Source organism: Perca fluviatilis, chromosome 8 (genome assembly GCF_010015445.1).
Source record: "Perca fluviatilis chromosome 8, GENO_Pfluv_1.0, whole genome shotgun sequence".
NCBI classification, from domain to species: domain Eukaryota; kingdom Metazoa; phylum Chordata; class Actinopteri; order Perciformes; family Percidae; genus Perca; species Perca fluviatilis.
The window spans coordinates 2,732,783-2,748,287 of NC_053119.1; the positions used below are offsets into that span (position 1 = coordinate 2,732,783).

Here is a 15,505-nt window from a genome sequence, read left to right on the forward strand (position 1 = left end):
TATAGTATATATATATATATATATATACTATATTTACTATATATATATAGTATATAGTATATATATATTATATATATATATATATATATATATATATATACTATATGATAAGTATCGATTATGATACGTATTATAGCGTGATGATATGTGCGTAAATATGGATGATATATATGCGTATTGCGTGATATTTGTAATATGCGATGATATCTATGTTTCCATAACGCGATCGTATAAATTATAGACTGATATGTGTATGAATATTATAAATGTATAAGTGGTGTTTGCATAGTGATTTGTATATTGACATAAGTAGCGATATATGTATGATAGGGATATATGTGATGTATATTTGCTAAGTCCGATGATTTATTGACATAATGATTTGTGTATTGACATAAGTGCGATGATATGTATCGTGACATTAAGATGATTGTATCGTGAGTAGTAGCGATGATATCGTATCGTGACATAAGTAGCGCGATGATATCGTATCGTGACATAAGTAGCGCGATGATATCGTATCGTGAGGCCTCTGCTGATTCCCACCCCGACCGTCTCGTTTTCTAAGACATCAAAACACAAAACACATCAATACATTTTGATCTGCTCCTCCGCAGTATCATATTTCTGCAACATTGATAATTTAACACACTTCTTAAACACATAGATGGACTTTGAAGTTTTAATTCTACGATCAAGACCGTTCCACAAAGTGACTCCTTCTGATCGTGACACAGGTTCTGCGAGTCTCCGACCAGCGACGTGGAAATGCGGAGCGGGCGCGGCCGGGGGAAGCGGATGCGCCCCAGCAGCAACGCGCCGCTGAACGACAACAGCAACTCCTCCGACAACAAAGGCAGCGGCAGCAGCAAGACGCGCGGCGCCGCCGCCGCGGCCAGCAGCAAAGGGCGGCGAGGCAGCCAGACGGCGGGCGGCCCCGAGGACGCCAAGGCCAGCCCTCTGTCCTCCGCCAAGAGGAAGACCAAGCCGGCCTCGGACATGGAGCCCACCTCCAGCTCCGAGGACACCAAGGCGTCCAAGCGCATGAGGACCAACTCCACGGTAGGGCTGTGCAATTAATCAAAATGTAATCGTGGTTATGATTTCGGTTCCCAGTGATCACAAAAAGCAGCCTGACGAGCCCAGACCCACATCCAGATGTTGAGGTCTGGGAGCTCCCCATTGGTCAGGGCTCAATCCGAGAGGCGGGATAAACGGTTGTCTTTCAAATAACCCTCTGCACGCAATAGGATAGCGCTACAACCAATCAGAGCAACGAAGAAGGTAGCGGAGCTAGTTGATAGATTCAACTTTAAACTCCGAACACATCTTCCCTTTTTTAAGAATGACTTCAGAGCCGTTCTTTGTTCTTTCCTCAAAGAAAAGCTGAACTCCAAGTCTTCCAGAAGACCTCTGTTCACCAGCAGCAGAAGCAGCCATAAGCCCCGCCCACCCACTCTATACGCGATGTGATTGGCCTGACCAGAGTTTGGTTTTTCCAGCTAGCAACACAACAGAGAGTAACTAGACTGACCCTGGCTGCAAAATAAATTTGCTGCCGCTAGGGTGGTCTAGATTTCTAGGCTACACAAAAACAGAATAATCGAGAAAAACTATTATTTAGCTCATTACTTTTTGCAAGTAATCTCTTATTTTCTCTTGTGTTCTGAATGGAAAAAAAAAAAAAGTTTAAATAGGAAAAGTAATATGGCAAATTTCTAGGGCTGCTCCCTCTTAGTGGATTAGTCGACTAATCGTTGGTTTTGGTCTTAGTCTACTTAGATCTCTTTAGTCCATTAGTCATGTCTGATGCTGTTTTCATGCTGAACTAGAGCTGGGCAATATATGGATATTATATCAATATCGTGATATGAGACTAGATATCGTCTTAGATTTTGGATATCGTGATATCGTATGACTAGTGGTGCACGATATATCGGCTGCCGATATAATATCGGCCGATGTGGTATCGGTTTGATGTCAAATTATATATAATTATATAAATTCTTTTCTTCTGAAAATCTGAGGACAGTCATATTTTGCACACAGGTAAAGGTGCCCAATATCAGTCATTTCGGGAAAATAAATAACAAAAGTAAAAAAGAAAAATGCGTTTTGGAAAATAGTTCTTTATTTGATTATCATAAAAATGTGTTTTCTATACCGAGATATCAACATCGGTAAATATCGGTATCGGCCATAACAGCAATATTAATATCGGTTATCGGTATCTGCCACAATTTTCACATCGTTGCATCTCTAGAAATGACATAAGTGTCTTTTCCTGGTTTTAAAGGCTGCATTACAGTAAAGTGATGTCCTTTTCTGACCTCACCAGACTGTTCTAGCTCTTCTATTATTCACCTTTACCCACTTAGTCATTATATCCACATTACTGATGATTACTGATCTAAAATCTAAGTGTGAAGATATTTTGTTAAAGGACCAGTTGTCAACCCTAGAATATCGCCACAATATCGATATCGAGGTATTTGGTCAAGAATATCGTGATATCAGATTTTCTCCATATCGCCCAGCCCTATGCTGAATGACTTATTTCCAAGAAACGTACGAGCTCATCTCTGGTAAACACAAGAATTAAGGGTTGACCTTTGACCTAACATATCACAGTGAAACCTACTTTGATTACTTTCATTAAGGCAGTCATTTGTTGTATTACACGTTTTCTGAAATGTTGTTTAAATATGCAAAGGAGGCGTTATCTTATTCAGTATATGCATCCTTTTAGCGCGACTCTTTGCGGAGAAACTCAGATTTACAGATCTGTCGATTAAATCGACTAATCGATTAGTCGGTACAGTTGAATGAGTGTTAGTCGACTAAGAAGTTCTTCAATCAAGCACAGCCCTACAAATTTCACAGTTCTGTGTGTTATATATTTACTGTTGATTTATTTAACTTTTTCCACAGTTTTTTAAGTTCAATAATTGCAACATCGTTTCCAGAAGTCAACGAGTAATCGTGTTAGATTATCTATTAGCCTAAAGCTAACTCTGGTGCAATGCATTAAATGATTACATTTATGTTTTAAATTGCACACTGTCCCTTACCAATAAAATTGAAATTGAAATTTTTTTCTCCATAATCGAGCAGCCCAACTCGACGGGCGCCGCCCTCCCGCTCGCCGTGGGGAAAGTTGACGCCCTGCCGCCGCCACAACTAGACCGCGCCTGCCCGTCCCCGGTGCTCATCGACTGCCCGCACCCGAACTGCAACAAGAAGTACAAGCACATCAACGGGCTCAAGTACCACCAGGCCCGAGCGCACAACGACCACGATGACGTCCGGTTGGACCAGGACGCCGACAGCGAATACGGCGACGAGCCCGCCTCGCTCCACCCGGACCCGGCCTCCTGCAACGGCGCCGCCATCTCCCCCGCGCGCTCCGCCACGCCCAAGGGACGCGCCTTCCCCGACGCGCCTTCCCCTTCGCCTTCGAAGCTGACGTCGAAGGGGAAGAAGAAGGCGGGAGAAGCCGAGCCAGAGGCGCCGGACGCCGGCGAGGACGCGGCCTGTTTGACGGACGACGCCAGCAACGACGGGATGGACGACAGGAAGGCGAAGAAGGCGGCGCCCGGCGGCAAAACTGGCGATAAACTGGCGCAGAAAGGCGCGAAGCCGCCCGGCCGCCCTGTCGCGCCCAACGCTCCTTCGCCGTACGCCCTGCAGGCGTCCTCCCCCGCCGTTCTGGGCTCGGTGGTTCAGCCCGTCCCCAAGAGCCCCCAGCTGAAGAGCACGCAGCCCAAAGCGCCGCCAGCGCTGGGGGACGCCGCGACCAGCCCCACGCTCGGCAAGGACAAGAAGAAGAAGGATAAGAAGAAGAGGGAGGGAGGGAAGGAGGGAGACAGTCCGAAGGGAAAGGGCGCCAGGCCGGAGGAAGGGAAGAGCCCGTACTCGGAGTCCCCGGACGGCGCCTTGCTCAACGGCTCATCGGACGCACAGCAGAGCCGCCTGGCGAGCATCAAGGCCGAGGCCGACAAGGTGACTTAGACTTCTCTTTATCTTTTTCACGGCAGACATGTTGACATGTCATGGTAGGAAAAGCACAGGTGGATTCAAAACCATTACTGATGGCTGCATTCCACTTAGGAGAGGTCCTGGTATTAAACCATTACTGATGGCTGCATTCCACTTAGGAGAGGTCCTGGTATTGTGCATGCTGACTCCCTGAAATATCTTACTGGGACACTTGATGGAACTGAGCCATCGTTAAGGTTATCAGTCTCAGCTGGGCTTCTCCTACTATGACAAGTCAACATGTCTGCTGTGAGAGAGGTCCATTGATCCTTTTGGGATGACTCCCGCAAGGAAATTAGATTTCCAGCCGCAGATTTTATCAGGTTACAAAACACTCTTTTAAAAAAAAAAAAAAAACAGTATAAGAATAACAATAAACTTTTAGCTAAATATTTTTACAAAAAAGTAAACAAACAGTAAACTAGGGATAAATTATATATATATATATATATATATATATATATATATATATAATATATTTTAATAATAAATCAATGACATTTAGCATAAATTAGGAGTTAAGAGCAGTTAGAGTGTCCAGGTATGTATGTGAGTAGATTAATTTATTAGGGGTGGGGGGGGGGAATCAATACAGCGTAGTATCGCGATATTTTCCGTGGCGATACTGTATCGATACACAGACGCCAAGTATGGATATATTATTATTATATATGTGTTGGTCAGTCTGTCTGCTTGACAATCACATTTCGCAGCAACAAAATTGAAGTGAGATGAACAGACAGAGAACAGATGTTGACAAAATTTCCTTTTGGGGACATAATTTGAAATTGGGGGGAAAAATGTGAAGCTGGAAAAAATGTAATAAATTGCGATAAATAGCAGAATATTGCAATATGTTTTAAATCGCAATAATATCGTATCGTGACATAAGTATCGTGATGATATCGTATCGTGAGACCTGTGGTGATTATCATTTATTAGATAATTTATTTATTTATTTAAGGTGTACAGCTTCTCGGACAACGCGCCCAGCCCGTCCATCGGCGTGGCGAGCCGCATCGAGGCCGGCCTCGGGCCGCAGCTCAACCAGAACGGCGCCGACAGCGCGTCCGTCAAAACCGGCAGCCCGGCCTACTCCGACATCTCGGACGCCGGCGAGGACGGCGAGGGGAAAGCCGAGAGCGTGAAGGTGAAAACGGAGCCGGACCAGGGGCCTCGCGAAGGCGCCAAGAAGGCGCTGTTCCCCCCTCAGGCGCCCAGTAAAGAGTCGCCGTACTACCCCAACTACGAGTCCTACTACTCCCCGAACTACCCCAACCCGAGCCCGGGCGCCACGCCCACGGCGCCGCCACACGTGGAGGGAGCTCAGGTGAAGGTGTGTAAAGGCAAAATATTTATTTTAACATGATCGTTTTTTTTATATTGAACTTCATTTTAATACCATAAAAATCCATTTAGTCAAAACCATAGCAAATTGACCCAAAATAAAGGTAAAAGGTAAAGGTACTTTATTGTCACATACACATACATGTAGCGAAACTCATTCTCTGCATTTAACCCATCAAGGGAGCAGTGGGCAGCCAATCACAGCGCCCGGGGACCGACTCCAGATCTGAGCCAGTGCCTTGCTCAAGGGCACTGCCTGGAGAACCTGGTTCATGTTTTTAATGTAAAAATAACACGGATGGTTCCATAAGACGCTCTTCACAAAAGGAAATTAAGGATCAGATCTCTACTGTCATAGAGTCTAGAGTGGTGTATTCAGTTTTATAGCATCATCCTGACTAAACTTTGACATATCTGTGATTATCCGTTACCTTCATTCCTCTGATCTTAACCATTTAGTCAAAATCATTCAGAATTTCTGCTCTTTTCTTACAACATATTTTTTTTTATTATTATGAAAATTATGAAAATTTCATATAAATCAGAATCAGAAAAAGCTTTATTGCCAAGTATGTTTACACACACAAGGGATGTGTCGTGGTATCGTAGGTGCAGGTCACATTAAAGCATTAAAGCAACATGCACAAACACACCGAGTCGCCATATGCGGCGCCATCTCAACTCTCTCCTAACTCTCGCAACAGATACAGCATGACATGAGGAGAGGAGAGGGAAACAAAAAAGCGTCTCTCAGACTATCCTCATAACGACAAGAACAGTGTGGGAACAGGAAAAAACACCTCAGCACATAAGCACACAAATGAGGTTCATTGACCATGAATTCCAAAAATCAGTGTAAAACTAGTGCGAATAAATGGGTCTAGTGGTGAATATACTGGTGTTAATGGAAACAAGTGCCAGAAACTTACAAAATAAAATAAAAAAGCATGCATAACATGGGGGAAAAGGCAACAAAAATGTAAAAACAGTGTTAATTTTGACCCGGGAGGACAACACAAGGGTTAAAGGGAGACATGGCAGTATCATCATAGCATCACTAGCCATGGTACTTGTGTGAAATAGTTTTCCTGCATTTGCACAAGTACAGTACAGTACCTTCTCATTCAATGTGTTTCCTTTTTATTTTCATGACTATTTACATTGTAGATTCTCACTGAAGGCATCAAAACTATGAATGAACACATATGGAATTATGTACTTAACAAAAAAAGTGTGAAATAACTGAAAACATGTCTTATATTTTAGATTCTTCAAAGTAGCCACCCTTTGCTTTTTTTGATAACTCTGCAAACCCTTGGTGTTCTCTCAATGAGCTTCATGAGGTAGTCACCTGAAATGGTTTTACCTTCACAGGTGTGCTTTGTCAGGGTTCATTAGTGGAAGTTTTTCCCTTATTAATAAAAAAGCAAAGGGTGGCTACTTTGAAGAATCTAAAATATAAGACATGTTTTCTGTTATTTCACACTTTTTTGTTAAGTACATAATTCCATATGTGTTCATTCATAGTTTTGATGCCTTCAGTGAGAATCTACAATGTAAATAGTCATGAAAATAAAAAGGAAACGCATTGAATGAGAAGGTGTGTCCAAACTTTTGGCCTGCACTGTAAATAAATACTCAAAGACCAAACTTTGGTTTAATTCCCAAATACGTCTCTTTATTTGTTTCATCTTGTGTTTTGTTTTTTTGACACACACACACACTCCCGCTGCTAACGAGAAAAACTTCCCCCGCAGGTGAAGAAGGAGGAGGAGCCCGATGTGTGCGAGGACCTGAAGCTGAAGGTGGAGCCGCCGGAGGAGAGGAAGGTGGAGCCGCCGGGAGCTCACCAGCAGCCGTCCGTCATCCAGCAGCGCTCCAACGTGTACGCTCAGCCGCTGTACTACAACCAGTACTACGTCCCTCCCTACTCGTACTCGCCAGACCAGGCCTACCACGCGCACCTGCTGGCCTCCAACCCCGCCTACCGCCAGCAGTACGAGGACAGGCAGCGGCTCGCCGACAAGAAGGCCGAGAGCAAGGAGCGGGAGGCGTCCGGGAAGGAGGAGTGGAAGCACAAAGCCTCGGTGCCCCCGAACCTCTCCAGAGCGCCCAGCCTGACCGACCTGGCCGCTAAGGGGGCGCCGAACCAACCGACCAAGCCCAAAGAGACGCCGGCGGCGGCAGAGCAAGCCAAGTCGGTCATCATGGCGAAGGGAGAGGACCAAAAGGCCGCCACGGCTGCCCAGCCCGAGGGCCTGAAGATGAAGCTGAGCGAAGCAGGGCATCATGGGAAAGAGGAGGCCAAGCCAGGGGGCGAGCCAGGCAGGCCGGCAGGCATAGAGCCCGCCATGTGGTACAGACAGGTAACTGCATTTGACACGTTTTCAAAGTTTCTAGATCAGGGGTCGGGCAACCTTAGGCACGCGTGGGACCTTAACCAATGGCAGGCTGGCAATATGTGTGCAAGAGAGTTATTGATGTGTTGAAATCATGGTTGAAATGCTGAAGCACTCTCATCCGCATGCCTAAATATGGACGCATTATAAGACCAAAACAAATACATGTGGTTACTCAATATGCACGTGAATGACGCAATCGTTACGTTCGTGTTCTTCGTTCTTGATAATGATGCTGGTTGTGTTGTTGTTATTATTTTGCAACAGCATCATTTCATTCAAAACCATCACAACTAAATGCCTAACCTTAACCCTTACAATAACCTTAACCATCACCACTAAATGCCTAACCTTAACCCTTACCCTAACCTTAACCATCACAACTAAATGTCTAACCTTAACTCTTACCCTAACCTTAACCATCACAACTAAATGTCTAACCTTAACTCTTACCTTAACCTTAACCATCACAACTAAATGCCTAACCTTAACCCTTACCCTAACCTTAACCATCACAACTAAATGCCTAACCTTAACCATCACAACTAAATGCCTAACCTTAACCCTTACCCTAACCTTAACCATCACAACTAAATGTCTAACCTTAACTCTTACCCTAACCTTAACCATCACAACTAAATGCCTAACCTTAACCCTTACCCTAACCTTAACCATCACAACTAAATGCCTAACCTTAACCATCACAACTAAATGCCTAACCTTAACCCTTACCCTAACCTTAACCATCACAACTAAATGCCCTAACCTTAACCATCACAACTAAATGCCTAACCTTAACCATCACAACTAAATGTCTAACCTTAACCCTTACCCCTAACCTTAACCATCACAACTAAATGCCTAACCTTAACTCTTACCTAACCTTAACCATCACAACTAAATGCCTAACCTTAACCTTACCTAACCTTAACCATCACAACTAAATGCCTAACCTTAACTCTTAACCTTACTTAACCATCACAACTAAATGCCTAACCTTAACCCTTACCTAACCTTAACCATCACAACTAAATGCCTAACCTTAATCTTACCTTAACCTTAACCATCACAACTAAATGCCTAACCTTAACTCTTACCTTAACCTTAACCATCACAACTAAATGCCTAACCTTAACCCTTACCCTAACCTTAACCATCACAACTAAATGCCTAACCTTAACTCTTACCCTAACCTTAACCATCACAACTAAATGCCTAACCTTAACCCTTACCTTAACCTTAACCATCACAACTAAATGCCTAACCTTAACCATCACAACTGAATGCCTAACCTTAACCCTTACCCTAACCCTTTTGGTATGAAAAATGCTTATCAGTCGATTCATTATTAAAGCTGGGCGTTTCTACAACGTTTCGCTTCAGCCTCTTTGACAGTGATATTTTTGTCAGCCCATTTTACACCAATCAGGACGCTGCATACTAAAACCATGTTTCCATAATCATCATCATAATATACAATAATAATAATTGCAAGGTCCTGATTATGAGAAATAAATGTTATCAAATGTTGCTATGGAATAAAATTACAGATTCCCTGGATATTACATTTTGATGTGATGTCATAATTAAACTTAATGTTGACGTGGCACACTAATAAACAATACATTTTGAAAAGGGCACTTCATATCAAAAAGGTTGCCGACCCCTGTTCTAGATCATAAATATGAGTTTCTTTAAAGCAAATTGCACCAAAATAACACAGATGGTTCCATAAGACGCTCTTCACAAAAGGAAATTTAGGATCAGATCTCTATTTTCATAGAATTGTGGGGTGTTGTATTCAGTTTTATAGCATATTATCCTGACTAAACTTACCTTCATTCCTCTGATCTTAACCATCAGTCAAAATCAGTCAGAATTTCTGCTTTTTTTCTCACACAAAAATTTGAAAATTTCATATAAATGAGGTTTATTGACCACGAATTCCAAAAATAAGTGCAAAACTAGTACGAATAAATGGGTCTAGTGGTGAATATACTGGTGTTAATGGAAACAAGTGGCAAAAATGTTGAAATAAGCAAGCATAACGTGGGGGGAAAAGCAACAAAAACATCATGGGAAAGAGGAGGCCAAGCCCTCCATGTGGTACAGACAGGTAACTGCATTTTTACATTACATTACATGTCATTTAGCTGACGCTTTTATCCAAAGCGACTTACAATTAAGTGCTTTTGACACGTTTTCGAAGTTTCTAGATCATAAATATGGGTTTCTTTTAAGTAAATTCCCCCAAAATAACACGGATGGTTCCATTAGACGCTCTTCACAAAAGGAAATTAAGGATCAGATCTCTACTTTCATAGAATTTTGGGTGTTGTATTCAGTTTTATAGCATCATCCTGACTAAATGTTGACATATCTGTGATTATCCGTTACCTTCATTCCTCTGATCTTAACCATTTAGTCAAAATCATTCATAATTTCTGCTATTTTCTTACACAAAAAATTTAAAATTTCATATAATTGAGGTTCATTGACCATGAATTCCAAAAATAAGTGTACAACTAGTGCCAATAAATGGGTCTAGTGGTGAATATACTGGTGTTAATGGAAACAAGTGCCAAAAAAGTACAAAATAAAATAAAAAAGCATGCATAACATTATTAATTTTGACCTGGGAGGACAACACAAGGGTTAAAGGGAGACATGGCAGGTGAATTGAGTCAACATTTAACCAACAGATATCAGCATGAAACTTTCCCTTGATTTTTTTATTGCAAGTTTTCAGAAAATGTTATGTTTAAATATGCAAGTGAGGCATTATCTAGTGCTGACTTTTGGTCAATTTAGATGAAATCTACAAACACAAATAGACAAAGTGCAGTTTAAATAAATATTTTCTGAAAGAAGAAGATTTTATGGAAGCAAAATGTCTAAAAACAAAAAAATATGTTTTTGGCCTGTAGTGTCTCCTTTTTAAAACATCTTCATCAGATATGACCAGGGCCTGAAATTAACACCTGACCAAGCGCCAAATGCAGGTGAATTTTGCCATTGGCGGGTAAAACTGTCAATCTACCTGCCACCTTGGCAGCCAATGAGAATTGAGTGATTCAAAGTGGCTTTTTTTGCCATTGTTGTTCTTTCACATTCCAACCAAGTCCACCATTTGCTTGGATTTGAGCTAAAAATGGGCGAAATAAGTGTGAGATAAGACTCATATACATCACAACTGCACTGGATGCACCTTGCACAACCTTGCACAATAGGTTTATCTACATCCTATCTTTACTAGGGAAACAGTTGTACATTTTTACTCCCCAACTTGTACATTAACTTTATCTATATCTGTTGAATCAGTTGTACATTTTATTTCCAAATTGTATATATTTAAAATATTGCTCATGTAGTATTCAATTATTATTTAATGTATATTGTTAACTATTATTTAATGTATACTCTGTATGTGTGCTGTGTGTCTGATATTTTTGCTGCTGCAACACCATTATTTCCCATTTTTTTTGGGATCAATAAAAAAATCTAAATCATTAAATAAAAAGATAAAATAATATGTTTGATAGGAGTCATTAATTATATTGATTTCATTAATAACTTGACAGCACTTAAATGTGTATTCTTAACAAGTTCAAGAACCATGCTTGTGGGTTTCCTGTATTTCACCTTCATGAGGAAAAAAAATTTTAAAATCCACTAGCCACAGTGGCTGGTGGCCAAAAAAGTTAACTTCAGTCCCTGGATATGACCACAGCCAGCTGTCTTTACTATCTCCTAACTTCCCTCTCTGCAGGAGCCGGACTCGCGCTTGTGGCCGTACGTCTACCCCAACAAATACTCGGAAGCCCCGAAACCTCAGGAGGAGGACCGGTGGAAGGAGGAGAGGGAGAGAGAGAGGGAGAGAGAGAGGGAGAGAGAGAGGGAGCGCGACAGGAAGGGGAAGGAGGAGAGGCCGCGGCTGAAGGACGGCGGCCAGAAAGAGGAGCTGAAAGAGGGGGTGGAGGGCAGGACTCAGCTTCCTCCAGAGGAGCACCGGGGGGGAGGAGCCAAGGAGGCCCGCCCCCCCCACATGCAGTTCTCCTCCCCTCTGGCGCAGCACCAGGGCTACATGCCCTACATGCACGGACCGTACGCGTACAGCCACGGCTACGAGCCGAGCCACCCCGGCTACAGAGGCATGCCCTCCGTCATGATGCAGAACTACCCCGGTAAGAGGGACAATGTGGTACGCTGATTTTTAGGGTGTTTTCACACCGACAGCCTTCAGTTCGGTTGAATCGCACTAGAGTTCGTTCGGGCAGGTGAGAACGCGGCAATCGAACTCTGGTGCGCACCAAAAGCGGACCAAACGAGCGTACCGAGACCTGCTTGAAGAGGTGGTCTCGGTACGCTTTCAATCGGACTCTGGAGCGGTTCGTTTGTGGTGAGAACGTTGATCCGTACTCGAACCGCACCAACTATACTCACTCCTCCAGTCTGAGCTGATGTCTGTAGTGTGTTTAGCAATCTGCGATGCAGCAGAGCAGCAAACTGTAGCAGCTTGCAGTGTTTCTATCGCATAAATAGACTGCGGTTAAGCTCACTCCCATCTCCGTGGAGACAGACGCTGGCCGAGCAGAGCGAGGTCTCGGTGACCAGAGCAGACTTAGTAACGTCTCTCGCGAAACAATCGTGAAATGAGCTGGTTTAACCGTGGAGATGCAAGAAGAAATATCTACTAGTCCAGAACACAGGACCTTCTTCCTGTATTTATTTTCTTGCTCCCGCCCCCCAGACATATCCGACCAATAAGAGGGCTGGATGTTCTAGCCTGATTTGTAATGACGCATTTTGGTACGCTTTGATTTTTCCAGGTGTGAAACCAAACCAACCGAGGGCAAATCGCTCCAAATTTACTAACTCACCAACTGATTCGGACCAAAGCAAACGAACTACAGGTGTGAAAACACCCTTAAATAACCTTTATTTCACCCAGCGCCGTATGGAGTCAGAGGACGGCCAAAAACAGAATGTTTGTTAAAGGAACACACCGACTTATTGGGACTTCAGCTGATTCACCGTAATCCCCAGAGTTAGACAAGTCCATACATACCCTTCTCATCTCAGTGCGTGCTGTAACGCTGTCTGACGGCTCCAGCATTAGCTTAGCCTAGCACAGATCCTGCAGGTAACTGGTTCCAACTAGCCTGTAGTCATAGTCTACAGAGACAAAGTATGGAGTCATAGTCTACAGAGACAAAGTATGGAGTCATAGTCTACAGAGAGAACGTATGGAATCATAGTCTACAGAGAGAAAGTATGGAGTCATAGTCTACAGAGAGAACGTATGGAGTCATAGTCTACAGAGTGAAAGTATGGAGTCATAGTCTACAGAGAGAACATATGGAGTCATAGTCTACAGAGAGAAAGTATGGAGTCATAGTCTACAGAGAGAAAGTATGGAGTCATAGTCTACAGAGAGAAAGTATGGAGTCATAGTCTCTCTGTAGACTATGACTCCATACTTTCTCTACAGTCTACAGAGAGAAAGTATGGAGTCATAGTCTACAGAGAGAAAGTATGGAGTCATAGTCTACAGAGAGAAAGTATGGAGTCATAGTCTACAGAGTGAAAGTATGGAGTCATAGTCTACAGAGAGAAAGTATGGAGTCATAGTCTACAGAGAGAAAGTATGGAGTCATAGTCTACAGAGAGAAAGTATGGAGTCATAGTCTACAGAGAGAAAGTATGGAGTCATAGTCTACAGAGTGAAAGTATGGAGTCATAGTCTACAGAGAGAAAGTATGGAGTCATAGTCTACAGAGAGAACATATGGAGTCATAGTCTACAGAGAGAAAGTATGGAGTCATAGTATGGAGTCATAGTCTACAGAGAGAAAGTATGGAGTCATAGTCTACAGAGAGAAAGTATGGAGTCATAGTCTACAGAGAGAAAGTATGGAGTCATAGTCTCTCTGTAGACTATGACTCCATACCTCTGATCTACAGTCTACAGAGAGAAAGTATGGAGTCATAGTCTACAGAGAGAAAGTATGGAGTCATAGTCTACAGAGTGAAAGTATGGAGTCATAGTCTACAGAGAGAAAGTATGGAGTCATAGTCTACAGAGAGAAAGTATGGAGTCATAGTCTACAGAGAGAAAGTATGGAGTCATAGTCTACAGAGAGAACGTATGGAGTCATAGTCTACAGAGTGAAAGTATGGAGTCATAGTCTACAGAGAGAACGTATGGAGTCATAGTCTACAGAGAGAAAGTATGGAGTCATAGTCTACAGAGAGAACATATGGAGTCATAGTCTACAGAGAGAAAGTATGGAGTCATAGTCTACAGAGAGAACATATGGAGTCATAGTCTACAGAGAGAACGTATGGAATCATAGTCTACAGAGAGAAAGTATGGAGTCATAGTCTACAGAGAGAAAGTATGGAGTCATAGTCTCTCTGTAGACTATGACTCCATACTTTCTCTACAGTCTACAGAGAGAAAGTATGGAGTCATAGTCTACAGAGAGAACGTATGGAGTCATAGTCTACAGAGAGAAAGTATGGAGTCATAGTCTACAGAGAGAAAGTATGGAGTCATAGTCTACAGAGTGAAAGTATGGAGTCATAGTCTACAGAGAGAAAGTATGGAGTCATAGTCTACAGAGAGAACGTGTAAGGTCATAGTCTACAGAGAGAAAGTATGGAGTCATAGTCTACAGAGAGAAAGTATGGAGTCATAGTCTACAGAGTGAAAGTATGGAGTCATAGTCTACAGAGTGAAAGTATGGAGTCATAGTCTACAGAGAGAAAGTATGGAGTCATAGTCTACAGAGAGACGTATGGAGTCATAGTCTACAGAGAAACGTGTAGTCATATCTGCAGAGAAGTATGGAGTCATAGTCTACAGAGAGAACGTATGGAGTCATAGTCTACAGAGAGAAAGTATGGAGTCATAGTCTACAGAGAGAACATATGGAGTCATAGTCTACAGAGAGAAAGTATGGAGTCATAGTCTACAGAGAGAACATATGGAGTCATAGTCTACAGAGAGAAAGTATGGAGTCATAGTCTACAGAGAGAAAGTATGGAGTCATAGTCTACAGAGAGAAAGTATGGAGTCATAGTCTACAGAGAAAGTATGGAGTCATAGTCTACAGAGAGAAAGTATGGAGTCATAGTCTACAGAGAGAAAGTATGGAGTCATAGTCTACAGAGAAAGTATAGGTCATAGTCTACAGAGAGAAAGTATGGAGTTAGGTAGGAGTCATAGTCTACAGACAGAAAGTATGGAGTCATAGTCTACAGAGAGAAAGTATGGAGTCATAGTCTACAGAGTGAAAGTATGGAGTCATAGTCTACAGAGAGAAAGTATGGAGTCATAGTCTACAGAGAGAAAGTATGGAGTCATAGTCTACAGAGAGAACGTATGGAGTCATAGTTTACAGAGAGAAAGTATGGAGTCATAGTCTACAGAGAGAAAGTATGGAGTCATAGTCTACAGAGAGAAAGTATGGAGTCATAGTATGGAGTCATAGTCTACGGAGTGAAAGTATGGAGTCATAGTCTACAGAGAGAACGTATGGAGTCATAGTCTACAGAGAGAAAGTATGGAGTCATAGTCTACAGAGTGAAAGTATGGAGTCATAGTCTACAGAGAGAAAGTATGGAGTCATAGTCTACAGAGAGAAAGTATGGAGTCATAGTCTACAGAGAGAAAGTATGGAGTCATAGTCTACAGAGAGAAAGTATGGAGTCATAGTC

General features: G+C 42.6%; 1 protein-coding gene across 1 annotated transcript in view; it reads left to right on the forward strand.

Annotated features, from left to right (window-relative positions):
- Positions 1-426: 426 nt before the first annotated feature.
- Positions 427-15,505, forward strand: part of LOC120563732 (zinc finger protein 609-like) — a 19,673-nt gene continuing 4,594 nt past the window's right edge. The window contains exons 1-6 of the mRNA XM_039808115.1: positions 427-437; positions 738-1,062; positions 3,115-4,002; positions 5,003-5,374; positions 7,143-7,751; positions 11,554-11,968. Of these exons, the coding sequence (XP_039664049.1) occupies positions 427-437; positions 738-1,062; positions 3,115-4,002; positions 5,003-5,374; positions 7,143-7,751; positions 11,554-11,968 (2,620 nt within the window). The remainder of the gene's footprint in view (positions 438-737; positions 1,063-3,114; positions 4,003-5,002; positions 5,375-7,142; positions 7,752-11,553; positions 11,969-15,505) is intronic.